The sequence below is a fragment of the Geotrypetes seraphini genome, chromosome 10 (genome assembly GCF_902459505.1).
Source record: "Geotrypetes seraphini chromosome 10, aGeoSer1.1, whole genome shotgun sequence".
Taxonomy (NCBI): domain Eukaryota; kingdom Metazoa; phylum Chordata; class Amphibia; order Gymnophiona; family Dermophiidae; genus Geotrypetes; species Geotrypetes seraphini.
Genome location: NC_047093.1, coordinates 10619253 through 10645219, shown reverse-complemented (window position 1 = coordinate 10645219; position 25967 = coordinate 10619253). Strand labels below are relative to the sequence as shown.

At 46.0% G+C, this 25967-nt stretch overlaps 1 protein-coding gene across 2 annotated transcripts in view; it reads right to left on the bottom strand.

The window, feature by feature from the left end:
* The window catches only part of SLC39A11 (solute carrier family 39 member 11), a 549521-nt gene that overhangs the window by 516448 nt on the left and 7106 nt on the right, over positions 1–25967 (bottom strand). For both annotated transcript variants that reach the window (XM_033962153.1, XM_033962155.1), the window contains exon 3: positions 23007–23045. In XM_033962153.1, coding sequence (XP_033818044.1) covers positions 23007–23045 — 39 coding nt within the window. The remainder of the gene's footprint in view (positions 1–23006; positions 23046–25967) is intronic.

The following is a 25967-nucleotide window of genomic DNA, read 5'->3' as shown; positions in this document are numbered from 1 at the left end:
CAAGAGAGCCATTCGGCAACACTGCACTAACAGGTAAAGTATATGTCTATAATTTAGATGCCTATAATACAGAATTACCAATAATATATTGCCACGTGGCTGATATGTTCATAGGTAATGAGATCATCGTTATAGGAAAAGCTTAGTAGACGCTGAAATGCCATTTTGCAAATAGATGCATGCATAGACATGTGAAATCGAGTAAGAAATTAAGATGATTTTTGAATTTGAGTAATAACTTGAATTTGCTATACCTGGTTTTTTGGGGTTCTTTTTCATTTGGACTTTTGGGATTTTTTTTTTCATTGCAAAACAAACCCTGCCCTGACAGACAGTGAAACATGCATGTCACCATCAGATTCGGCAGTGAGCTGATGCATGGCATATTGAGATAAAGTACTTCAAGCATATTTTGTACATATAGAATATTACAAGTGGAATTGAAAAAAAAGCCATATTCAAAACACGGTGTCAGGTCAAAAGCGCGCCGCGACAAAGGCGCGCCCAGACAATTGAGCGCAGCGCGGAGGCGCGCGCCGCTCTAAATTACTGTTTTTAGGGCTCCGACGGGGGGACGTGGGGGGAACCCCCCCACTTTACTTATTAGACATCGCGCCACGTTGTAGGGGCGTTGTGGGGGGTTGTAACCCCCCACATTTTACTGAAAACTTAACTTTTTCCCTGTTTTTAGGGAAAAAGTTCAGTTTACAGTAAAATGTGGAGGGTTACAACCCCCCAAACCCTCCATAACGCCGGTGCGATGTCTATTAAGTAAACTGGGGGGGTTCCCCAACAAAACCCCCCCCGTCTAAGCCCCTAAAAACTGTAATTTTGTGCGGCGTGCACCTCCGCACTGCGCTCAATTGTCGGCGCGCGCTTTTGTCTTTCGCGCCGTTGTCTATGAACCCAAAACACTGATGAAGTTAAAATTTAAAAATCATTAAAGAAATTTAAAAAGTGAAACAGCTTTTGAGCGCTCGGTGGGACCTGTGCTCTAGAAGGGGGCGATTCCTGCCTTGTACAAGCGTCTTAATGCACGTTGGGGAGATCGGCTGCCCTATATGAAAGCCTGGGAGCGTGATCTGGGTAGGCGGTTGACGGAGGTGGAGTGGGAGTATATGTGGTCCCAGGTGAGGTCTATAGGGATAGCGACCCCTCCCGCATTGGTATTATACTCCAGTGAGGATTGTCCATGGGAACTGACCCCCGACAGAGGATCCGGTGATGAAGAGGCAGCTCGAGGCTCCTGTCCCGCTGAAGATGTCCTAGGTCTAGGAGGAATTGGGGATTTGTTGGCAAGGGTGCGGGCTGGTGGGCGACTATAAACATATGTGGTGGGATTGCCCTCGGGTACAGGGGTTTTGGGTTGCTGTCTAGGGTTTGGGGGAGAGATGTTGATGCTGCGTGGGAGAAGATAAGAATTGCCGCTGCTGGATCAGACCAGTGGTCCATCATGCCTAGCAGTCCGCTCACACGCGGCCCTTAGATCAAAGACCTGAGTCTAGCCTTACCTGCTTACGTTCCGGTTCAGCAGGAACTTGTCTAACCTTGTCTTGAAGCCCTGGAGGTTTTGTTTTCCCCTATAACAGCTTCCAGAAGAGCGTTCCAGATTTCTACCACTCTGGGTGAAGTAGAATTTCCTTACGTTTGTACGGAATCTATCCCATTTTAGCTTTAGAGAGAGTACCCTCTCATTTTCCCTACCTTGCAGAGGGTGAACAACCTGTCTTTATCTACTAAGTCTATTCCCTTCATTATCTTGAATGTTTCGATCATGTCACCTCTCAGGTCTCCTTTCTAGGGAGAAGAGGCCCAGTTTCTCTAATCTCTCAATGTACGCCAACTCCTCCAGCCCCTTAACCATTTTAGTCGCTCTTCTCTGGACCCTTTCGAGTAGTACCGTGTCCTTCTTCATGTACGGCGACCAGTGCTGGACGCAGTATTCCAGGTGGGGGCATTCCATTGCCAGTGGCATGATAACCTTCTCCGATCTGTTTGTGATCCCCTTCTTAATCATTCCTAGCATTCTGTTCGCCCTTTTCGCCGCCGCAGCAGAGGTGGTGCTTCTTTGCCATTGTGACCTTGCTTTGGAGCCTGGAGAATTGAGCTTTCTTAAATTATATTGTACAGCTGCTCGGTCGACTGTGGCGGCTAGCTCGAAGCGGTCCGAGCAGCCGGACTGGCACTTGGGAGTTTCAGAAGCTGTGTAAATGGCGTCCTAGGTATAGACTCACTGCGCTTAAACAGGGTACTCTGTCTAAATTTGATCGCATATGGGGGAGGTTTACTTCCTGCTACCCAGGTTTTTGTTCTTTAAACTTCTGATCTGGGGAGTTCTGTTGGGAGAGGCACCTTTTTTCAGTCTTTTTTGGTGTTTTCTGGCTTGCTTTCTTCCTTGGTGTATTGCTTTGTGCACATATTACCGGTTTTCCTTGTTATGATGCCTGGGGAAAGCTTGGGGGGGGGGAGAGAGGTCTAGTTCGTTGGGTGTGGGTTGTGCCATTTCTTACTTTGGCATTGGCGGTGGTGGGGTGTGTGTATCCCTGCTGTGGTCTTTGGATAATTTACAGTGTTAGTTCTTGAAGTCATTGGCTGTGTATCCTTTGTTATATGCTTGTGGTACAATTTATGCTCAATAAAAATCTTTTTAAAAGTTAAAAAAAAAGTGAAGCCGATGAGGTTTGCGGCTGAGCATTCTTGTCTGAACGGGTGAAATATGTCCCGTAGAAGAGCCGCTTCCGATGGCTTCTAATTATAGCCTCAAATGAGATTTATTCAATAAAACAGATATGCATATTGAGATATTAAAAAAATATATATATTTACCGGTCAACTTCAGAATTAATTTGTATATCTAGGCCCGTCTTAAGTTGTTTACCCACGTTTTAGGAGATATAATTTAGGCCCAGCACTTACACTAATTACAGACCTCGTTATGACTGCTGAAGCGTGCATGCAAATTATAATATTCTGTAATTTATGCACCCCGCCCAAAAGATGAACAAGGACTAGCTCCAGCGAGTTATTCTATTGGAACTTTTTGGCATTCGAACCGTATGATTAGCGTATAATGAAAACCCAGCACTCCTAAATAGCGACATGACAACCAAATTACACCTTGCTCTGCTGTCCTGGCTTGCTGGATTTACAATTCAAATTTTTTTAAGAAAAAACAGACTTTGCATCTGCCAAGGCAAAAGTGACTATTCTACAGGAGAGGAAGAACTGCCACGCTGGATCACGAAAGACGCAGCGCCAAGAGTGCACAGACGCCCCTTCCACAAGCTAATGGTCCAAGGCAAGAAAGCGACTCTTGCTGTACCTTATGACTATTTAAAAGCAAAGCAAGACAAACTCCCCGAGAGTCCCAGGGTTGTCAGATCTTATAAAGGAACACATTTATATCTTGATTACCATCTGCTGTTACGCCAAACAACTCTCTCTAGTAAAATCCTTCTAAATGAAGAGAAATTCAGACATATCAATTTACTTCAATTTCATAGAAGCTGAGTATGATTTTGAATAATGCTATTTTGTAGAAACTAAAGAATGACTTGGGGGGGGGTCAAATTTTTCCCTGTCCCCATGAGTTTTGTCAATGTCCCATTCCTGTAAGCTCTGCCTTAACAAACACAAACCTCAAACACTTATGATTTTTAAGGGCTAGATTCACTAAAGGATAGCAAGTCAATCGCTGTTGGCCGATTTTAAAACTTTCACTATCAAGTTTTAATGCAAATGATTTACACAGAAGTGCAAACCATTTGCATGCAAACTCCAAGTCAGTCGGGGCAGACCCTGACAATAGTGACAGGAGAAGCAGCCTCCTGCCACTACTGTTAGGGCTTACATAAGAACATAAGAACTGCCATCTCCAGATCAGACCTTTGGTCCATCAAGTCCAGCGATCTGCACACGCGGAGGTCCAGCCAGGTGTACACCTGGCGTAATTTTAGTCACCCATATCCCTCTATGCCTCTCGTATGGAGATGTGCATCTAGTTTGCTTTTAAATCCTACAACGGTGGATTCCGCAATAACCTCCTCTGGGAGAGCATTCCAGGTGTCCACCACTCGGCTTCTGCCGGATTTTTAATTTCTTTTTTAAAAATCGGGCAGATATTTTGCATGTATTACACATGCAAAAAAACTGCTCGATAAAAAAAAAAAAAAAAAAATACCCCCCTCCCCCAAACGCAGCCCCAAAGAACAAAAGGCAGGAGGGATGCCAACTCCCTCCTGCCATCTCAAACCCGGCCTGCTGGCCAGCTAAAGGTACGGGGAGAGAGGTGGGCCGGGCCCGGACAGCTCTGCGATGGCAGGAGGGAGTTGGCATCCCTCCTGTTGTTCATTCGTGCACGGGGAGTGGGTGGGTGGGCGGCGGCGGGCATCAGTGCAGGGAGGGATTTTTTTTTTGGTTCGGGGAGGGGGGCAGTGTCGGGTTAAAACCACGGGCTTGCAATGCGCTTTGCACAATATACAAAAAGGAAAAATTCCTTTTTTATATACTCTGCTAAAGGGCAGGAGAGTTGGCAAGAACAGAAGCGACTGCTTTTCATCAGTCGCTCCTTTTCTGATCGGCTAGCCCAATCGGTGTCGGGGAAATTGTTTAGTGAATCGCTGCCTTCAAAAATTTGCATGCCATTTCCCTCATTTGCATGCACGGATCAGATCGGGTGCTGATCGGATCAGGAGAAAGGTTAGTGAATCGGGTCGGGGAACAATAGGGTCACAAACCAATCGGTACATGATCGGTTTGCTTAGTGAATCTAACCCTAAGTGTCTGAGGCTTGTGCAGATGAGGACGGAGCTTAGGCATTGGTGGAATGAGGCATTATGACATCACAATCTGAGCTCTAGAATGTTGCTACTTAGGATTTTCAAGGGTTTGAGGCTTGTGCAGATGAGGGCGGAGCTTAGGCATTGGTGGAATGAGGCATTATGACATCACAATCTGAGCTCTAGAATGTTGCGACTTAGGATTTTCAAGGGTTTGAGGCTTGTGCAGATGAGGGCGGAGCTTAGGCATTGGTGGAATGAGGCATTATGACATCACAATCTGAGCTCTAGAATGTTGCTACTTAGGATTTTCAAGGGTTTGAGGCTTGTGCAGATGAGGGCGGAGCTTAGGCATTGGTGGAATGAGGCATTATGACATCACAATCTGAGCTCTAGAATGTTGCTACTTAGGATTTTCAAGGGTTTGAGGCTTGTGCAGATGAGGACGGAGCTTGCAGGAATGGGGCAGGGACAGGAAAAGAACTCGCTGGGACAGGATGGGAAAATGAGTTCCTGCGGGGACAGGGAAAAATTTGTCCCCACTCCCATGAGTTTTGTCGCTGTCCCTGTCCCATTCCTGCAAGCTCTGCCTTAACAACACAAGCTGGAGCACAGGAAACAGAGAGTGGGGGTAAATGGACAATACTCGGACTGGAAGAGCGTCACCAGTGGGGTGCCGCAGGGCTCGGTGCTTGGACCCGTGCTCTTTAACATCTTTATAAATGATCTGGACATAGGTACGACGAGTGAAGTGATTAAATTTGCGGATGATACGAAGTTATTCAGAGTAGTAAAGACGCAGGGGGATTGCGAAGATCTGCAACGTGACATAATCAAGCTTGAGGAATGGGCATCGACATGGCAGATGAGGTTCAACGTGGATAAGTGTAAAGTGATGCATGTCGGTAACAAAAATCTCATGCACGAATACAGGATGCCCGGGGCGGTACTTGGAGAGACCTCCCAGAAAAGGGACTTGGGAGTTCTGATCGACAAATCGATGAAGCTGTCTACGCAATGTGCGACAGCGGTGAAAAGGGCAAACAGAATGTTAGGAATGATAAAGAAGGGGATCACGAACAGATCGGAGAGGGTTATCATGGCGCTGTACCGGGCCATAGTGCACTCTTACCTGGCGTATTGCGTCCAGCACTGGTCGCCGTACATGAAGAAGGACATGGTACTACTCAAAAGGGTCCAGAGAAGAGCGACTAAGATGGTTAAGGGGCTGGAGGAGCTGCCATACAGCTAAAGATTAGAGAAACTGGGCCTCTTCGCCCTCGAACAGAGGAAATTGAGAGGGGACATGATCGAAACATTTAAGATACTGAAGGGGATAGACTTAGTAGTTAAGGACAGGTTGTTCACCGTCTCCAAGGTAGGTAGAACAAGAGGACACTCTCTAAAGTTGAAAGGGGATAGATTCCGTACAAACGTAAGGAAGTTCTTCTTCACCCAGAGAGTGGTAGAAAGCTGGAACGCTCTTCCAGAGGCTGTTATAGGGGAAACACCCTTCAGGGATTCAAATAAGGGAAACACTCTCCAGGGATTCAAGACAAAGTTAGACAAGTTCCTGCTGAACAAGAACGTGCGCTGGTAGGGCTAGTCTCAGTTAGGGTGCTGGTCTTAGACCAGAGGGCCGCCGCGTGAGCGGACTACTGAGCATGATGGACCACTGGTCTGACTCAGCAGTGGCAATTCTTATGTTCTTATGATTTTAAAGTGTTGGAGGCTTGTGCAGATGAGGATGGAGGATTGAAAAAATGGGGCACGGACAGGAAAAGAACTTGCCGGGATGGGACAGGAAAATGAGTTCCTGCGGGCAAGGGGAAAAATGTGTCCCCATGTCACTCTTTAGTAGACTTCCACTAGCTGGTTCTTTAGTTGCAACTCCTTAAATAGTTAATTATCACACTGAAGTTCCTCAGTATGCCACACTGGTGACTGTCCTCGTTAGAACTTAAACCGGTGTTTTGTCAATTCATCTATATCTAATTATACTTTTTATAGTTATTTCCTTTCCTTATTAAAGTGCCAGTGCTTTTCTAAAATTCAATGTGTAAATATATTTATAAATACATTTGTAATTTTTATGAAAAGTGAGGCTTAGCTTTGAATCATTCCTGTTTCATTCCTCTTCAGAGTCGGGCAAAGTACAGGAATGGTCAGGCTATTAGCGTTTAGCTTATTCCAAAAAAAATCATGCCGGGATTGCTAATAGCCTGACCATTCCTGTACTTTGCCCAACCCTGAAGAGGAATGAAACAGGAATGATTCAAAGCTAAGCCTCACTTTTCATAAAAATTACAAATGTATTTATAAATATATTTACACATTGAATTTTAGAAAAGCACTGGCACTTTAATAAGGAAAGGAAATGAAATAACTACAAAAAAACTTATAAAAAGTATAATTAGATATAGATGAATTGATAAAACACCAGTTTTTAAGTTCTAATGAGGACAGTCACCACACAGGCTCTCCAATGTGGCAAATGCACAACGGACGAAGATTCAATGCCCGACAACATGATGCACAACCTGCTCCTACTGGAGCGCTGGTCTAGCAACTGGCAACTCAGCTTCAATGCCAAAAAATGCAAAGTCATGCACCTGGGCAGCCATAATCCATGCAAGACTTATTCCCTTAATGGCGAGATCCTAACAAGAACGGTAGCAGAACGAGACTTAGGGGTGATCGTCAGTGAGGACATGAAGGCTGCCAATCAAGTGGAGCAAGCTTCATCCAAGGCAAGGCAAATCATAGGTTGCATACGCAGGAGTTTCGTCAGCCGGAAGTCATTATGCCATTGTATAGATCCATGGTAAGGCCCCACCTGGAATACTGTGTGCAATTTTGGAGGCCGCATTATCGCAAGGATGTGCCGAGACTGGAGTCGGTTCAGAGAATGTCCACCCGGATGGTCTCGGGACTCAAGGATCTCCCGTACGAAGAACGGCTTGACAAATTACAGTTATACTCGCTCGAGGAGCGCAGAGAGAGGGGGGACATGATTGAGACGTTCAAGTATCTCACGGGCCGCATCAAGGCGGAGGAAGATATCTTCTTTTTCAAGGGTCCCACGGCAACAAGAGGGCATCCGTGGAAAATCAGAGGCGGGAAACTGCGTGGTGACACTAGGAAATTCTTTTTCACTGAAAGGGTGGTTGATCGCTGGAATAGTCTTCCACTGCAGGTGATTGAGGCCAGCAGCGTGCCTGATTTTAAGGTCAAATGGGATCGACATATGGGATCTATTCACAGGGCAAAAGTAGGGGAGGGTCATTAGGGTGGGCAGACTAGATGGGCCGTGGCCCTTATCTGCCGTCTATTTCTATGTTTCTATGATAACTAACTATTTAAGGAGTTGCAACTAAAGAACCAGCTAGTGGAAGTGTTCATTCAATTGGTGTCATTATTTGTCTTGATGACTCTCGTAGAAACATTAACGTGTCGCTGTTTGAAAGACAGCAAAACCTCCAAGTGCAAGAATGTGCGTTCACCTCTCACGCATCTACTCGTTTCTAATCACAGTATCCCGCAGTTTGCATTCTCCTGGCAACTACTGAATGCCTTGGTTCCTGTATTAAAGCCGTCACCAGGGTGTCTTTTAATGATACGAGAGCGCAATTCAGGATACAAAACCAACAGTCCTGAAAAGAAACTGACACTCTTAGGCCAAAAGATCAGTAGTGCGACACGGTGGCCTACGACCCCTTCGCTCTGCCCCCCTTGTGTCTACTGAAGTAGCAGCTCTCTATAGTGACACCTACCCCTGTTTCCTGGGTCTCAGCCTAACAGAACAGCCTGGGCTTAGCTCCCTTCAGCTGGGAAAAGTCTCTAGCAGTCACTAATCGCAAGGGCTGCACAAAGCTATGAGTAAATAGCAATCTACCTGACCCTTTACGGTCAAAAAAGAAATGAAGATGCATTTTCAGTAACATAGTAAATGACGGCAGATAAAAGACCTGAATGGTCCATCCAGTCTGCCCAACACTACCACTCATAAATTCATGCTTACATTGAATCGTTTTTTTTCCTTTGCTATTACTGGGTGCTAGACTGGAGAAGTCTGCCCAGAACTACTGGAGTTACCTTCGAAGCTCGATACCTTGGGTTCCAAGTGCTAGAGTTGCCATTGAAGATCACTCCAGCCTATCCAAACCCTCACATTTGCAGGATTCAGACCATAAAAGTCCGCCCAGTACCTTCCTCATGTTCCAAATTACCGGAGTTCCCATCAAAGCCCTCCCCAGACCATCCTAAACCGAATTGTCATAGAAGGGGCATAGACCGGGCGAGTCCACCTAGTACCGGCCCTTGCTCTTCAATTAATGTCATTCATTTTCTGTACAACCAGAGGCCATTCACTCACAGCTTCCAGCATCTACAACTTGCGACACATAGAAATAATAATAATAACAGTTTATATACCGCAATACCGTGAAGTTCTATGCGGTTTACAAAAGATTACAAGAGGTACAAAATGAGTGACCTGAAGAGAGAAGAGAGTGAGAAGTAGGTCAAGAAAATCGTTGTTGAGAGTGGTGTGTGGGTCAGTTGTCTAGATATTTCAGGAATAGGTATGTTTTTAGGCGCTTCCTGAATTCCTCGTAAGTGGAGGGCGAAAGCAATTGTTTTAGGTCTTTGCCCCATAATGCTGCTTGATGTGAGAGAAGGTGTTCGTGGTGTTTTTTTAGTTTGCAACCTCTGACTGGGGGGGGAAGCTTCTTGCTGTTACGCTGTTGTTGTTAGGTGCCATCAACTCATGCTCGAGTCCTAGCGACTTGATGAATTGCAGATCTAAAAAGAAATCTGTTTTGTGCTAGTCTGGAACTGTCCTCCAGCGTCATCCCCATGGTTGCTTTCAACGTGTCCAGCCATCTGACTACAGGTCACCCTCTTTGCCTGGTTCCTTCGATCTTCCCAAACATGATGTCCTTCTCCAGTGATCTCTCTCTTCTGATGGTGTGACCAAAATAAGACCGTCGTAACGTCATCATTTGGGTTTTGAGTGACATAGAAACATAGAAATAGACGGCAGATAAGGGCCACGGCCCATCCAGTCTGCCCACCGCAATGACCCTTCCCCACCTAACTCAGTGAATAGATCCCACGTATCTATCCCATTTGGCCTTAAAATCAGGCACGCTGCTGGCCTCAGTGACCTGAAGTGGAAGATTATTCCAGCGATCAACCACTCTCTCAGTGAAAAAGAATTTCCTGGTGTCACTGTGCAGTTTCCCTCCCCTGATTTTCCACGGGTGCCCCCTGGTTGCCGTGGGACCCATGAGAAGGAAGATATCTTCTTCCACTTCGATGCGACCCGTGAGATACTTGAACGTCTCAATCATGTCTCCCCTCTCTCTGCGTTCCTCGAGTGAGTAGAGCTGTAACTTATCCAGCCTTTCCTCGTAAGGGAGATCCTTGAGACCCGCGATCATCCGGGTTGCCATTCTCTGCACCGACTCTAGTCTCAGCACATCTTTTCGGTAATGCGGCCTCCAAAATTGCACACAGTACTCCAGGTGTGGTCTCACCATGGATCTATACAATGGCATAATGACTTCAGGTTTATGGCTGACGAAACTCCTGCGTATGCAACCTATGATTTGCCTTGCTTTGGAGGAAGCTTGCTCCACTTGATTGGCAGCCTTCATGTCCTCACTGACGATCACCCCTAGGTCACGCTCTGCTTCAGTTCTTGTTAGGATCTCGCCATTTAGGGTGTAAGTCTTGCATGGATTATGGCTGCCTAGGTGCATGACTCTCGACATAGCGGTGGCTGACCTCGACATAGCCGGTTTGATCTCTTCCAGAATGATTTGTTAGCTCTTCTGGCAGTCCACGGTGTGCATGAAATCTTTCTCCAGCAGCAAAGCTCAAACGAGTCAATCTTCTTTGTCTTGTTTCCATAGTGTCCAGCTTTCGCAACCGTAACTGACCTGTAATGCACCTATGTACTCTAGAAATTTTCCAGCATTTAGAACAGCATTGACGATTTCATGCATAACCATTTATTATTTTATTTATTTAAAAATTTATATACCGCATACAACTATGTGGTTTCCATATCATAATACAGTGGTACCTTGGATTATCCCAGGACAAGCAGGCAGCATATTCTTAATGCATGGGTGACGTCACCGACGGAGCCCCGGTACGGACACTTTTAACTAGAAAGTTCTAGATGGCCGCACCGCGCATGCGCGAGTGCCTTCCCGCCCGACGGAGGAGAGCGTGGTCCCCAGTTTCTTCGTTTCCGCGGAGCGAAGAAGACGCATGTGCTTTCAACGGCTGTTGAAATCTCTGTTTTTGCCTTCCCGCTCGCGCTATTTTCTTCCTTTTGTTCTTTTTCCTTCGGATTTCGTTTTTCGTTCTAACTTGCAAAAAAAAAAAAAAAAAAAAAACTTTGTTTTTTCTTTATTTTTCGGGCCGGCCCCGGCGGGGCCTGTTGCCACCATACAGGCCTCCGGTTTTGATTTTGCGGAGGCCGTGTTCCCCTTCATGCCCCCTCAGCAGGGCTTTAAGAAGTGCCAGCGGTGTGCACGCCCGATATCTCTCACTGACCCGCACAATTGGTGCCTACAGTGCCTGGGTCCAGAGCATCAGGCTGACACCTACACCCGCTGTGCTACTCTTAAAAAAACGTACTTTGAAAAACCTTCCTCGGGGTCGCTGGCACCAGGTAAGCCGGCTAAGAAGCCTTCCACTTCCCTTGAGTGCCCTCCTGCCACACCGGCGACGCCGGTCCTCCCGGCATCACGCCGACCCCGCAAACGCTCCGCCCCGATTTCGGTGAGTGCCTAGTCATCGGCATCCTCATCGCCGGGGCATGGAGCGACACCTATGGTATCGACAAAGAAAAAAGCGGTACCGGTGCCCCCTCTGGACGACCGCATTGCGGCCATACTCCAAAGCCAATTGCAAGAGCAACTGCAACAGCAACTCCAGCACTTGTTGCCTGCAATTTTGGCCCCACTCCTTCCGGTACCAGACCGGCCCGAGCATCGCACCATACCGCCGGTGTCGACACCATCGGCACCGTTGAACACCTCCATGCCGGTACTCGCGGCTGAACCACTTAATCCTCCAGTACAAACACGCTCTGATGCCACCCTCCCCGACATCGAGACCGACACCAGTCCCCCCGAGACCAGGACCGGCATCGATCTTCCTCCCCCGGTACCGTCTCGATGCGCTCTGGAAAATCTCTCTCTAAGACTCGCCACACTGAGCCATCCGCACCACCGTCCCGTCCTGCGCACACCGAAGTCAGGGACCCGGACTTATGGGAAGAATCCCCACCCGGTACTGATGATGAGGCTTCCTCAACGGACGCGGAACCATCGATGGTCGATACCAGTTCCAAACCTGAACAGTCCTCATTCACAAAATTTCTCAGGGAAATGTCGGCGGCTCTGTCGATCCCTTTGGAACCCGACTGTAAGAAGTCCCAGGCTTTCCTGGACGCCCTGGACTTCGAACAACCACCCAAAGAATTTTTAAAGTTACCCATCCATGACATCTTACGGGAAACTTTTTACAAAAACTGGGAAAATCCTCTCACGGTACCAGGTGCCCCTCGAAAACTGGATAGTTTATACAGGGTCATTCCTATCCCGGGGTTCGACAAACCTCAACCATGAATCCCTTCTAGTGGAGTCCACCTTGAAGAAAACCCAGGGCTCCAGTGTTTATGCCTCCACCCCTCCTGGCAGAGAGGGCAGAACAATGGATAAATTTGGCAAGCGCCTTTATCAAAATTCCATGCTTGCCAACAGGGCTAATAATTACACCTTCCACTTCTCCTTCTATATGAAGCATTTGGTGCAACAACTCTCCTCCTTACAAAAGTACATCCCTGAGCGTAAGATCCCGGTTTTTCAACAACAAATCTCCAGTTTGCTCCAACTCCGGAAATTTATGGTGCGATCCATTTATGACTCTTTTGAGCTGACCTCTCGAGCATCTGCCATGGCTGTTGCCATGAGGCGCTTGGCCTGGCTGAGAGTTTCTGACCTCGACATTAATCACCAAGACCGCCTGGCTAACACACCTTGTCTTGGTGATGAACTATTCGGGGAGTCCCTGGACTAACTACCCAGAAACTTTCAGCACACGAGACCAGGTGGGATACCCTAATCAAACCTAAAAAGAAGACTCCACCTGCTCGCCCCTACAAACACCAGTCTTCCTACCAACGCAGGTTCTCGGCCAGACCTCTCAACCCGCCTCAGCAACAACAGCCTCTCCGGCCTCGTCAGCAGCACCAAACTCAGGCACGTTTACAGTCTCACCAACATGCCAAGCCTCTCCCACAGTCAAAACCATCTCAGCCCTTTTGACTCTTTTCTCCAGGGCATAGCCAGTCTCCCGCCATCATTGCCTCTTCCTCAGCCGATAGGAGGCCGCCTTCAACTCTTCTTCAACCGTTGGGAGGTCATTACATCAGACCTGTGGGTCCTCAACATCATTCGCCACGGCTACTCTCTCAACTTCCAGACTCTTCCACCAGACAATCCTCCCATAGAGTCTGTTTCTCACTCCTCTCAATCCCCCCTCCTCCTGAGGGAGGTCCAATCCCTTCTTCTTCTCAATGCCATCGAAGAGGTACCCCCAGACCAAAGGGGTCAGGGATTCTACTCCCGCTATTTCCTGGTTCCCAAGAAGACAGGAGACCTCCGTCCCATCCTCGACCTTCGGAACCTCAACAAGTGTCTGGTCAAGGAAAAATTCAGGATGCTCTCCCTTGCCACGCTTTACCCGCTTCTCTCTCATCACGACTGGCTATGTTCCCTAGACCTCAAAGAGGCCTACACTCACATTCCAATCCATCTGACTTCACGTCGCTACCTCCGATTTCAGGTACAGCACCACCACTATCAGTACAAAGTGCTACCCTTTGGCCTCGCATCATCGCCCAGGGTGTTCACCAAGTGCCTTATTGTGGTGGCAGCCTTCCTCAGGTCTCACAACCTCCAGGTGTTCCCATACTTGGACGATTGGTTGGTGAAAGCTCCTATGTCTCCGCTTGTGCTACAAGCCACTCAACACACCATCTCTTTCCTCCATCTCCTGGGGTTCGAGATCAACTACCCCAAGTCACATCTCCTTCCCACACAGCGACTTCAGTTCATTGGTGCCGTCCTCGACACCACTCTGATGAGGGCGTTTCTCCCCTCAGACCGCCAACGAACCCTGCTCCATCTCTGCCGTCAGGTGCTCCTTTGTCGCTCTATTCCTGCTCGGCAAATGATGGTCCTCCTGGGCCACATGGCCTCGACAGTCCATGTGCTTCCTCTGGCACGACTCCACCTCAGGACACCTCAATGGACTCTAGCCAACCAATGGTCACATACCACGGATCCTCTTTCTCATCCCATCTCTGTGACATCGTCTCTTCAGCAATCTCTTCAATGGTGGTTGAACTCCTCAAATCTTTCCAGGGGTCTACTCTTTCATCTACCCCCTCATTCCATGATCATAACCACAGATGCCTCCCCCTATGCATGGGGAGCTCACATGGGAGATCTTCGCACCCAGGGACTCTGGACCCCTCAGGAGCGTCAACATCACATCAACTTCCTGGAACTCAGGGCCATGTTCTATGCTCTCAAGGCCTTCCAGCACCTTCTCTATCCTCAGGTTCTTCTCCTGTGCACAGACAACCAAGTCGCCATGTACTACATAAACAAGCAAGGCGGCACCGGATCTCCCCTCCTCTGTCAGGAGGCCATCCGCACCTGGACCTGGGCCACGGTCCGCAGTCTCTTCCTCAAGGCCGTCTATATCCAGGGCGAACAGAACTCCCTGGCCGACAACCTCAGCCGCATCCTTCAACCTCACGAGTGGACCTTGGATCCTCCCACACTCCACTCCATCTTTGCTCTCTGGGGCACTCCTCAGGTGGACCTCTTTGCAGCTCCTCACAACCATCAGCTGCCCCAGTTCTGCTCCAGACTCTACTCTCCTCATCGTCTGACCCCGGATGCATTCCTGCTCGACTGGACGGATCGGTTCCTCTATGCCTTTCCTCCACTGCCTCTAATGTTGCGGACGCTATTCAAACTCCGCAGGGACAGAGCCACCATGATTCTCATCGCTCCTCGGTGGCCTCGCCAACACTGGTTCTCCCTCCTGCTCCAGCTCAGCTCCAGGGAGCCCATTCCTCTTCCTGTGTTTCCTACTCTACTTACGCAGCAGCATCAGTCTCTACTACATCCCAACCTGTCATCGCTCCACCTGACAGCTTGGTTTCTCTCGGGCTGACCTCTCCAGAGAATCTGTCTCAGCCTGTCCATCGCATTTTGGATGCCTCCAGGAAACCGGCCACCCTCCAATGTTACCATCAGAAGTGGAACAGGTTCTCCTCTTGGTGTCTCCTGCATCACCACGACCCCACCTCGTTGGCGGTGGAAACTGTACTGGACTATTTGCTCTCTCTGTCCGACGCTGGCCTCAAGTCTACCTCAATCAGAGTCCACCTCAGTGCCATCACTGCGTTTCATGAGCCTATCCTCGGAAAACCTCTCACGGCTCATCCACTGGTTTCCCGGTACATGAGAGGCCTCTTCAATGTCAAACCACCTCTGAAGCCTCCTCCAGTCGTCTGGGACCTGAATGTGGTTTTATCAGCCCTCATGAAACCTCCATTTGAGCCTCTTGCCACTACTTCACTCAAATTTCTGACGTGGAAGGTGCTTTTCCTCATTGCCATCACCTCTGCCAGGAGGGTTAGTGAGCTGCATGCACTGGTGGCCGACCCACCTTTTACTATTTTTCACCATGGCAAGGTGGTTCTGCGTACCCACCCTAAATTCCTTCCCAAGGTGGTCTCGGACTTCCACCTCAACCAGTCCATTGTATTGCCTGTCTTTTTCCCTAAACCCCATGCTCATCCTGGGGAACAGGCGTTACACACGCTAGACTGTAAGCGGGCCCTTGCATACTACCTGGACCGTACCAGGGCTCATCGCTCTTCACCTCAACTCTTTTTGTCCTTTGCGCACATGCTCAAGGCCAAGCACAGGAAGCAGATTTTCAGGCACTGGCACCAACGCACAGGACATGCTGGTGCCAGTGCCGATGCGGAGGCTACACTGGAAGTAAGAAGAGGGTTCGGGTGGGTTGGGGGATCTCAGGTTGCGGCGGGGGTTGCCCGATGGCGGCGGGGGGATGCCCGATGGTGGGGGGGGGCGCTCGTACAGCGAGGCAAGCTCTGTTTACGAGGCACCAAGTTTGCAAAACACTCGCAAACCGGTGCACTCGTAAACCGAGGTACCACCGGCACTTAATTACCACCATACATAGAGGCTACTGCTCAAGCCACACTTCTCCACATATCATTTAAAAGTTCCTCATAGACTTATAATAAAAGAATTTCATAATGGAACTCAAGCGCTCACAGTTACAATGCCATTAGTATACTTTTCGGCCTGTAACCTTAATGTGAGCTATCATCGGTCCTTTTATTCTTTTTATTATTATTATTATTATTAATTTCATTTTAACTGTTTACTATAGCTATTTGCTGCAAAAATCTTCTTATATCATTATTGTAGTAGTACTTAGCTTGAATACTACACAGCCATCAAGAAACGACGGAAGATCTCCGTTTCGTTCTTTCAGTATGGAACAGAGCTTCTTCAGGAGCGTTATAGTTAATATTATCAGCACTTTTAGTGAAACATCTATTATATGGCCGGATTCATATCACATACATAAAATCTTGTTTCCCTACAATTATCACCTATAACATAGACATGTCTAAACAACATTAATCGTCCCTGTTATAAACAGGGATAGAGCGCAAATTCAATCAATTCAGAAATACAAGCAAGCTTTAAAGTATACATTGCTGTCAAAAAAAAAAAAAAGGTGATTATCAACTGAATTGGCGAATAATTGAGTTTTTAGCATTTTCTTAAAATTCGTCCTCCCCATACAAAACCGTAGGATACCAGGCAAGGCATATCACTGATGCTCCGATCCTAACCTTTTCCCGCTAGGAGAGCACACGTCCCAGCTGGGCAACAGACTCTGTGTACTCCTGGGCCAAGTCAGTTTATCCCCCGGGCGTCAGCCCTAATCCCAGCTCTGCCACAAACCATGCAACTTTAGCAAATGCTGTTAACTCTCATTTCATCAACAGGACTCTTAAAAAAAAACCCTCAGTCTGATCTGGGTCATTTACTGGATCCTTTCACAATAAGGCATCATCTTTATAGGACTCTTTATTCATGTGTTTCTACATATATTTTGTTTAAAATTTAAAGAAATAAAGCTTATTCGTCAAGGTTGACGTGTTGTATCCCACGCCCCACTTGTTCTCTTTCTGCTGGGGGTTAGCAAAATCCTAACTGGCATAACCTGGAATTTATTTTTCAACCAATCATTAATCTTCTACCTCTTAAGCACAAAAATATTATTATTATTTTTTTTTTACACATCCTTAAATACTCTCGGCCAAAGCAAATGGAAATTCTTAGCAAAGACTATTAAGCAGGTCTGAACAAGTGCTGTGTTTACGTCAAATGCCATGTTCTGCGACTGGATCTCTAGGTGCTCTTGTCTCCCTTTCGGCTCTGTGTTTTAGTTATATTTGGCTTCATTTGTAAATACAGTAAAACCTTGGTTTGCAAGTGTTTTGCAAGATAAGCAAAACATTTTATTATATTTTAACTTGATATACAAGCAAAGTCTTGCGATACAAGTACATACAGTATACGTGTGTCACATCATCACAACTGAGCCAATGGGTCTTCTCTGTCCGACGCTGTGGGACTGTCGTGACTGTTCTAAATGAGCGAAGTCTTGCAATACGAGTACATGCAGTATACGTGTGTCACATCATCACCACTGAGCCGATGGTTCTTCTCTCTCTGATGCTATGGAGTGTCGTGACTGTTCTAAACAAGCGAGGTCTTGCAATACGAGTACATACAGTAAACACTCGTCACATCATCACAACTGAGCCGATGGTTCGTCTCTCTCTGACGCTGCGGGAGTGGAGTGACTGTTCTAAACAAGCGAGGTCTTGCGATACAAGTACATACAGTATACACGCGTCACATCATCATCACTGAGCCGATGGTTTTTCTCTCTCTGACGCTGCGGGAGTGTAGTGACTGTTGTAAACGAGCGAAGTCTTGCAATACAAGTATGTATAATATCTTGTATTAAAGTTTCTGGGTTGTGGAACGAATCGTCTGAGTTTCCAATATTTCTTATGGGGAAATTCACTTTGATATACAAGTGTTTTGGATTACAAGCACGCTTCTAGAACAAATTATGCTCGCAAACCAAGGTTTTACTGTAACTTGGTTTCTCATAAAGGGCAGTACATGAAATTTTGTAAGAAACACACACGAGAGCTGCTTCACCCAAACAATATCCTAAATAATTCAGCATCCGCCATGAGTAATTGTATAACAGGGCACTTAGGCTGACCTCTCCTATAAAGACACAAGTGTAATCGGGTAATGTAATGTAATGTAATTTATTTCTTATATACCGCTACATCCGTTAGGTTCTAAGCGGTTTACAGAAAATATACATTAAGATTAGAAATAAGAAAGGTACTTGAAAAATTCCCTTACTGTCCCGAAGGCTCACAATCTAACTAAAGTACCTGGAGGGTAATAGAGAAGTGAAAAGTAGAGTTAGAGGAAAAATAAAAATAAAATAAACATTTTAACAAGACAGCATTGATCTAAATACTTTGGAAGGTAGAAGAGAGGAGAGAAAGGAATAGAAGCAGAAGGGGGAGCCGTTGAACAGTAGAATTCTGGAGAAATTTAAATGATAGAAATAGAACAAAACAAAGACAAAAGGCAAAACAATAGATAAGATTAAAGATAAATCATAAGCTGGAAAGAAAAATAAAATAAAACTTTGTCTTCAATCCACGGTTTCAGCGTCAGTGATGAAGTGGAGCAAGTAAGTTTAGGAGGAGCGATTGACGTTTCCAGAAAGGGCTTCTTCAGGGAAGAGACTTGGCAGACAGTCCCAGGATGCCTATGTCTCCTCCCCTGCGATGTTCTCCCATCCATGCATTCCCTCCCAGACACACCGCCCGTGCCCCAGCCTGCAGTGCTGCAGAAACAGTGCCTACATTGTGGATAATACCATTTACAGCTCCTCTAGAGCAGGAAAAACGTTAACAAGCAAACTATACACCAGGGTTCTCCAAAGTCCCTCCTTGAGGGCCGAATCCAGTTGGGTTTTCAGGATTTCCCCAATAAATATGCATTGAAAGCAGTGCATGCACATAGATCTCATGCATATTCTTCTCAGGGGTTAGGGGCAGATATGGCCCGCGAATATTAAAAAAAAGCGAATAATATTCGGGCTGGTCCTGCCCCTAACCCCCACTTCCCCTGGCTATTTTAAGTCCTGAAAGCCCCCCCTTAAGCCTCACCTGGTGGTCTAGCGGGTTTTCAGGCAGCAGCGATCTTTCCACGCTCCTGCCCCGTGCAGATCGCTCACAGGAAATGGCTGCCTTTGGCTTCTGTAGTCTCTCAAGCCATTTCCTGTGAGCGATCTGTATGGGGCAGGAGCATAGGAAGATCACTACTGTCCTGAAAACCCACTAGACCATCAGGTAAGGCTTAAGGGGGGGCTTACAGGGCTTAAAATAGCCCCAAAAATGAAAATTAATTTTGTGATTTAAAACCACAAATAAGCGAATCCATAGATACGAAATTTGCGAACACGGAGGGGGGAAGTGTACACTTCTCCCTCCATATTCACTGTGATAGGTGATTAACAGAACCACAAATACAGTAAAACCGTGAAAAACTTTTTCATAGGTTACTCACAGTTTTCTATTAAAAACCATCATGAATATGGTGAAACCGCGAATAATATGGTGGGAGACCTGGCCTGTTCCTGAAGGAGAGGTAAAACACGGTGAAGAAAGTGCCGGAAATCAGCGATTTTCTCTGTAAACGCTTGAAATTTCTCTATGCAAGCTGATGTAATTGGGGGGGAGGAGCATGCAAGCTAAAAACCGCAAATAATCTAAACTGTGACTGTTGAACCGCAAATACGTAGGGAGAAGTGCAGCTTTCATCTCCACTACAAGGCCAATGAATTCACCACCCTCTCCATGGAGAAGTATTTCCTTAAGTATATGTAGACCATGGAGGTATTTAAATCTCTCACTCATATCCCTCCTCTCCTGCCTTTCCTCCAAAGTATAGCCCAGCTGGGTCAGACCAATGGTCCATCTAGTCCAGTAGCTGGTTTCCAACATCGGCCAATCCAGGTCACAAGTACATGGCAAAAATCCAAGCTACCGATTCCAGAACAGGCAGTGGCTTCCCTCATATCTGTCGCAATATGAGATAGTGGGCTTTTCCTCCAGGAACTTGTCCAAACCTATTTTAAATCCAGCTATGCTAACCGCTGTTACAACATCCTCTGGCAACGAGTTCTAGAGCTTATCTAGTCATTAAATGAAAAAAATTTTATTTCCTATTTGTTTTAAATTATTTCCATGTAACTTCATCGAGCGTCCCCTTGTCTTTATAATTTTGGGAAAAGTGAAATATCAATTCACTTTCATCCATTCTCTACCACTCAGGATTTTGTAGACTTCAATCATATCTCCCCTCAGCCATCTCTTTTCCAAGCTGAAGAGCCCTAACCTCTTAAGCCTTTCCTCATACAAGAAGAGTTCCATCCCCTTTATCATCTTGGTCGCTCTTCTTTGAAGTCTACCAAATCCTGAGTGGAGTAGAACGGGTACAAGTGGATCGATTTTTCATTCAGTCAAAAATTACAAAGACTAGGGGACACTCGATGAAGTTACAGGGAAATACTTTGAAAACCAATTGGAGGAAATTGTTTTTCACTCAGCGACTAGTTAAGCTCTGAAAAGCAATGCCAAAGGTTGTGTAAGAGTGGATAGTGTAGCTGATTTTAAGAAAGGTTTTGAAAATTTCCTGGAGGAAAAGTTCATAGTCTGTTATTGAGACAGACATGGGGGGGAAGCCTCTGCATGGAATGTGGCTACTCTGGGATTTTAGAATCTTGTTACTCTCTGAGATTCCAGAAACTTGCTATTGTTTGAGATTCTCTATGGAATGTTGCTACTCTTTGGGATTCTAGAATCTGGTTACTCTCTGAGATTCCGGAATCTTGCTATTGTTTGAGATTCTGTATGGAATGTTGCTACTCTTTGGGATTCTAGAATCTGGTTACTCTCTGAGATTCCGGAATCTTGCTATTGTTTGAGATTCTGTATGGAATGTTGCTACTCTTTGGGATTCTAGAATCTTGTTACTTTCTGGGATTCCGGAATGTTGCTATTGTTTGAGATTCTCTATGGAATGTTGCTACTCTCTGGGATTCTAGAATCTTGTTACTCTCTGAGATTCCGGAATCTTGCTATTGTTTGAGATTCTCTATGGAATGTTGCTACTCTCTGGGATTCTAGAATCTTGTTACTCTCTGAGATTCCAGAATCTTGCTATTGTTTGAGATTCTCTATGGAATGTTACTACTCTCTGGGATTCTAGAATCTTGTTACTCTCTGAGATTCCAGAATCTTGTTACTCTCTGAGATTCCAGAATCTTGCTATTATTTGAGATTCTCTATGGAATGTTGCTACTCTTTGGGGTTCCAGAATCTTGTTACTCTCTGAGATTCCAGAATCTTGCTATTGTTTGAGATTCTCTATGGAATGTTGCTACTCTCTGGGATTCTAGAATCTTGTTACTCTCTGAGATTCCAGAATCTTGCTATTGTTTGAGATTCTCTATGGAATATTACTACTCTCTGGGATTCTAGAATCTTGTTATTCTCCGAGATTCCAGAATCTTGCTATTATTTGAGATTCTCTATGGAATGTTGCTACTCTTTGGGGTTCCAGAATCTTGTTACTCTCTGAGATTCCGGAATCTTGCTATTGTTTGAGATTCTCTATGGAATGTTGCTACTCTCTGGGTTTTGGCCAGGTACTAGGGACCTGGATTGGCCACCGTGAAAATGGGCTACTGGGCTTGATTGACCATTGGTCTGACCCAGTAAAGCTATTCTTTTGTTCTGCTACACCTATTGAGATCAGATAAATGACCATTTTAGCAGCTTGTCCACAACAGCCTTATAGAGAAGTACTATCATTTTTTTTTCCTAATAGCCATTCTTCTTCCTGTCAATCCAGGCATCCTTCTGGCTTTCACCATATCCTGCTTGGCCACCTTCAGATCAGGACATAGCATAACAAAACATAAGACGTAAGAGTTTATTTCTATACAGAACATTAATTCCCTAAAAACCTTGTAAACAAATATGTTTTCACACACACGTCCTGCTCCTGAGTCATGCACAGATGTTCTTCACTCCCAAATAGCACCGTCAACACTTCTCCTCCCCTCAACCTCAGGTATTTATAACCCGTTCAGTCCCGGAAATCTGGTTTAGAGTGGATAAGATACCTACAGTACAAATATGCCTCAGCTTTTAGGCGAGGCCTAACTTTATAAAGACAAGAGAAGAAAATGCAACAAATCTGCATTGCAAATGTGGTAAACCAAAGCCAAAGAAAGGTACTGCAGGCGAATGTACAGGATACAGTCAACGTTTATTTTGAACAAGCAAAGAGATTGTTGCGCACAAATGGGCCACATTTTACAGAAGAAGGGACTCAACACTTCTTCCTCATGCAACAAAATTGCCTGATCTGTAAGCTGTGCGCATTCACGGTGAAAATACGCTGCCAAAAAACTGTAGGGTCCCAGATTCTGTAAAAAGTGGCCCATTTGTACCCAACAATCTGTTTGTTTGTTCAAAGTAAACTTTGCCCGCTTCCTGTACATTCGTCTGAAGTACCTTTCTTCGGATTTGCTTAACTTTATAAGCCATTTTGCACATTTAAAAAAAAAAAATCAAGATTTATGCGCATAAATGAGCTCCTAGAACATTACAGACTTAAACATCCTATCGAAAATGCCCCTCCACGTCTTCAGAGGAGAGGAACACTTCAGCACTTTGACTCGTTGGCCTCCGTTAGGAAACGCAGGGCTCGTTCTGAGAGCTGAAAGTTACACTATGCCTTATCCCGGTCCAAATCAAAGTGCAAGCAGGATGCACAGACATCTAGAGAGGCCTACTAAAGTTCCTTCCCATATAATTTTACAAATTCTAGTACAGGCTGAGATGAGGTCTTAAGTAAGACACACACAAATTAAAATCCCATTTGCTCCCCCCTCAGTACTTACCCCCGCAGCAAAACCAAGACTGCCATCCAGGATCCACCTCTGCAAATTAAAGCAAATAGGATTAACGCCATGTCACATGCAGCTTCCACTACAGGCAGTGGTCTCAAACTCACCGCCAGGTAGTATTTTGGGGCCCTCGGTATGTTTATCATAATCCCAAAAGTGAAATAAAACAGTTTCTTGATCATCTGTCTCTTTAGCTATAAATGACAATGTTATTATTAAGACTTAGCCAAAACTATAAAGAGTTTTACCTCCTGCAAAACTGTCATTTCTTTAATAAGACATTAACTATTTTTTCCTGAGGCCCTCCAAGTGCCTACAAATCCCAAATGTGGCCCTGCAAAGGGTTGGAGTTGGAGTTGGAGACCACTACAGGATTCAACATGGAGAGGGGAATGTCCACAAAATGTCAACCAGGACTTTGAAGCTACCCTGCATCTTCCTTGCCCTTAGAAAGGAACCAGCACCCGTCGGCTCTTTGAGAAAATCTTTTCTGTTTTAAGTACCAAATATAGCAAACCCCAGCTAAGGAGGTAGCTTTATTCTAGAGAATGACACGGTGACAAAATTCATCACCGTTCCCGTGGATAACCGCGGGAAACCATCTCGATGTCATTATTCAAGGAGAGAGGGAAGAATCAAGAGTATGAATGGGCTCAACCACAGATCCTTAAGCCTTGCATTGAAGAATATTGGTGTAGAAGGACTGAGGTTGAGAGAGACACGTAAGAATGACACAGGATTGTTTCCCGCGGGGACGGGAACGGTGATGAATTATGTCACCGTGTCAAGTTTATTCAACTACAGGTTACTCCAACTGAGCATTACAAAAATAGCAAAATAAAGGACCATTTAAAAAGGGGCAATGGTCTTATTCATTAAAAATATAAAACAGAGTTATAAGAAATATAATGGCTGTTACAAAAACAGGAAAAAAAGATGGTCCTAGGGCTGGGTGTGACTACAATGCACTAAGGATTTGCATCTAACATGCATTAAGTAGATGGTGGAACCTGACTTAGAAGAAAAAAAAAAAAAAGATTGATTTCTTTGTTGCCGGACTTGAACCTTAAGGGCAACTTTTACGATGACGGAAAATCGCGCGCCAGACACTAGCGCGCTGACAATTCAGTGCAAGACACAAGCGCGCCGCGGGAAAACTTATTTTTAAAGAGCTCCGACGGGGGTGTTCAGGGGAACCCCTCCCCACTTTACTGCATACTGTCCGCGCTGCCGTTCGCTGCCGTTGGGGGTGTGTGGGAGGTGCAACCCCCCCATTATAGAGAAAATGGAACTTTTCCTGATAAAAAAAAAAAAAATCGGAAAAAGTTCCGTTTTCTCTATAATGGAGGGTTCCAATCCCCCCTCAACAGCAGCGTAAACACTATGCAATAAAGTGGGGGGGTTCGGAGCTCTTTAAAACTAAGTTTTCCCGCGGCGCGCTTGCCTTGCACCGAATTGTCAGCGCGCGACTGACTATGAACCCCTTTTACGAAGGTGCGCTAGTGTTTAGCGCACGCACCGGATTAGCGCGCACTCTGAATTATGTCACCATGTCAGTAGGGTGGGCAGACTTGATGGGCTATAGCCCTTTTCTGCCGTCATCTTTCTATGTTTCTATGTTTCTACTATAGCGCACGCTAGCTGAAAAACTACCACCTGCTCAAGAGGAGGCGGTAGGGGCTAGCACGCGCGGCATTCCGCGCGTTAGGGCTCCAACACGCCTTCGTAAAAGGAGCCCTAAGTGCTGTTTTTTAAAATAAGATGAATGTGGTTTTGTCTAATGGTATCATGAGCCGCTTAGTTTCTTAAGCGGATTATAAATATTTTAAAGAAATTATTTACTTAAGTGCAAAACCTGGGTGGCCACCACTGAGAACGTTTTGGCCCAGATTCTATGAAAGACACCTAAAGATAGGCATTTGGATCAGCCCGTCTAGCCAATGTAGGTCCCAACGTAATGGTTTAATAGGCTTAATGAGCACGGATAACAATCTTAGGGCTCCTTTTACTAAACTGTGGAAGAGCTTCTTACCCTGGGGCGGCGAGGTAAATGCTCCAATGCGCATTCAATTCCTATAAGCGTCTGAGCATTTACCTCGCTGGCCAGCGGCAAGACGTTCTGCGATTTAGTAAAACGCAGACTTAATTGGCTTAAATTAAAATGATTAGCTTTCTAGGCAAGCTAGGTACCTAGTCCAAAGTGCCTACCAGAAAGCCAAAACAGCTGCTTAGATGGGTAATGGAATAAAAACTACCACAAAACAAGAATGGACAGAAACCTCAAAATGGTGAATGGCAAATATATATAAACAGGTTTCCCACCACAATGGAATAAAAAGCCTCAGAAAAGTCAGTAGGTCTTTGTTGTACACCCACTAACTAAAAGTTACCGTATATACTCGAATATAAGCCAACCCAAATATAAAACGAGGTTAAACCCCCCCAAAAAAGGAGGAAATAAGGTTGACTCGAATATAAACCAAGAGGGTTAATACTCTAGTACACTGCCTGGCTCCCCTCTCTCCCTGGCACTGCACCATGTCCCCCCTCACTTCCTGGCTCTGCACACAGCCCCCTCCCTATCTACCCTGCCAGGCTCTGCACCCATTCCTCCAGGGCTCTGCACCCCGTCTCCATCCCATCCTGCCTGGCTCTGCACCCTGTCCCTCTCCCCTATGTTCTGTACCCTCTCCCTCCCGATGTCTTAAAGGCTTCCGCCAGGCTTACCTTAAGACCTAGTGGGCCAGGACAGGAGAGATCCCTCCTGCCTCCGCCTTCGTTTACTTCCCTTCCGCCTCCTCCGCATACTTTTTACAATGACCGGTGGTCCAGCGGTAAATCAGAGCAGGAGTGGCCTTCCTGCACTCCTGCCCAGTGGAGAGCCACATCGAACAATTGCATATCAGGTTTCTAATTGGGATTCAGAACTGCGTATTTTGTTTGCTTCTTCAATTT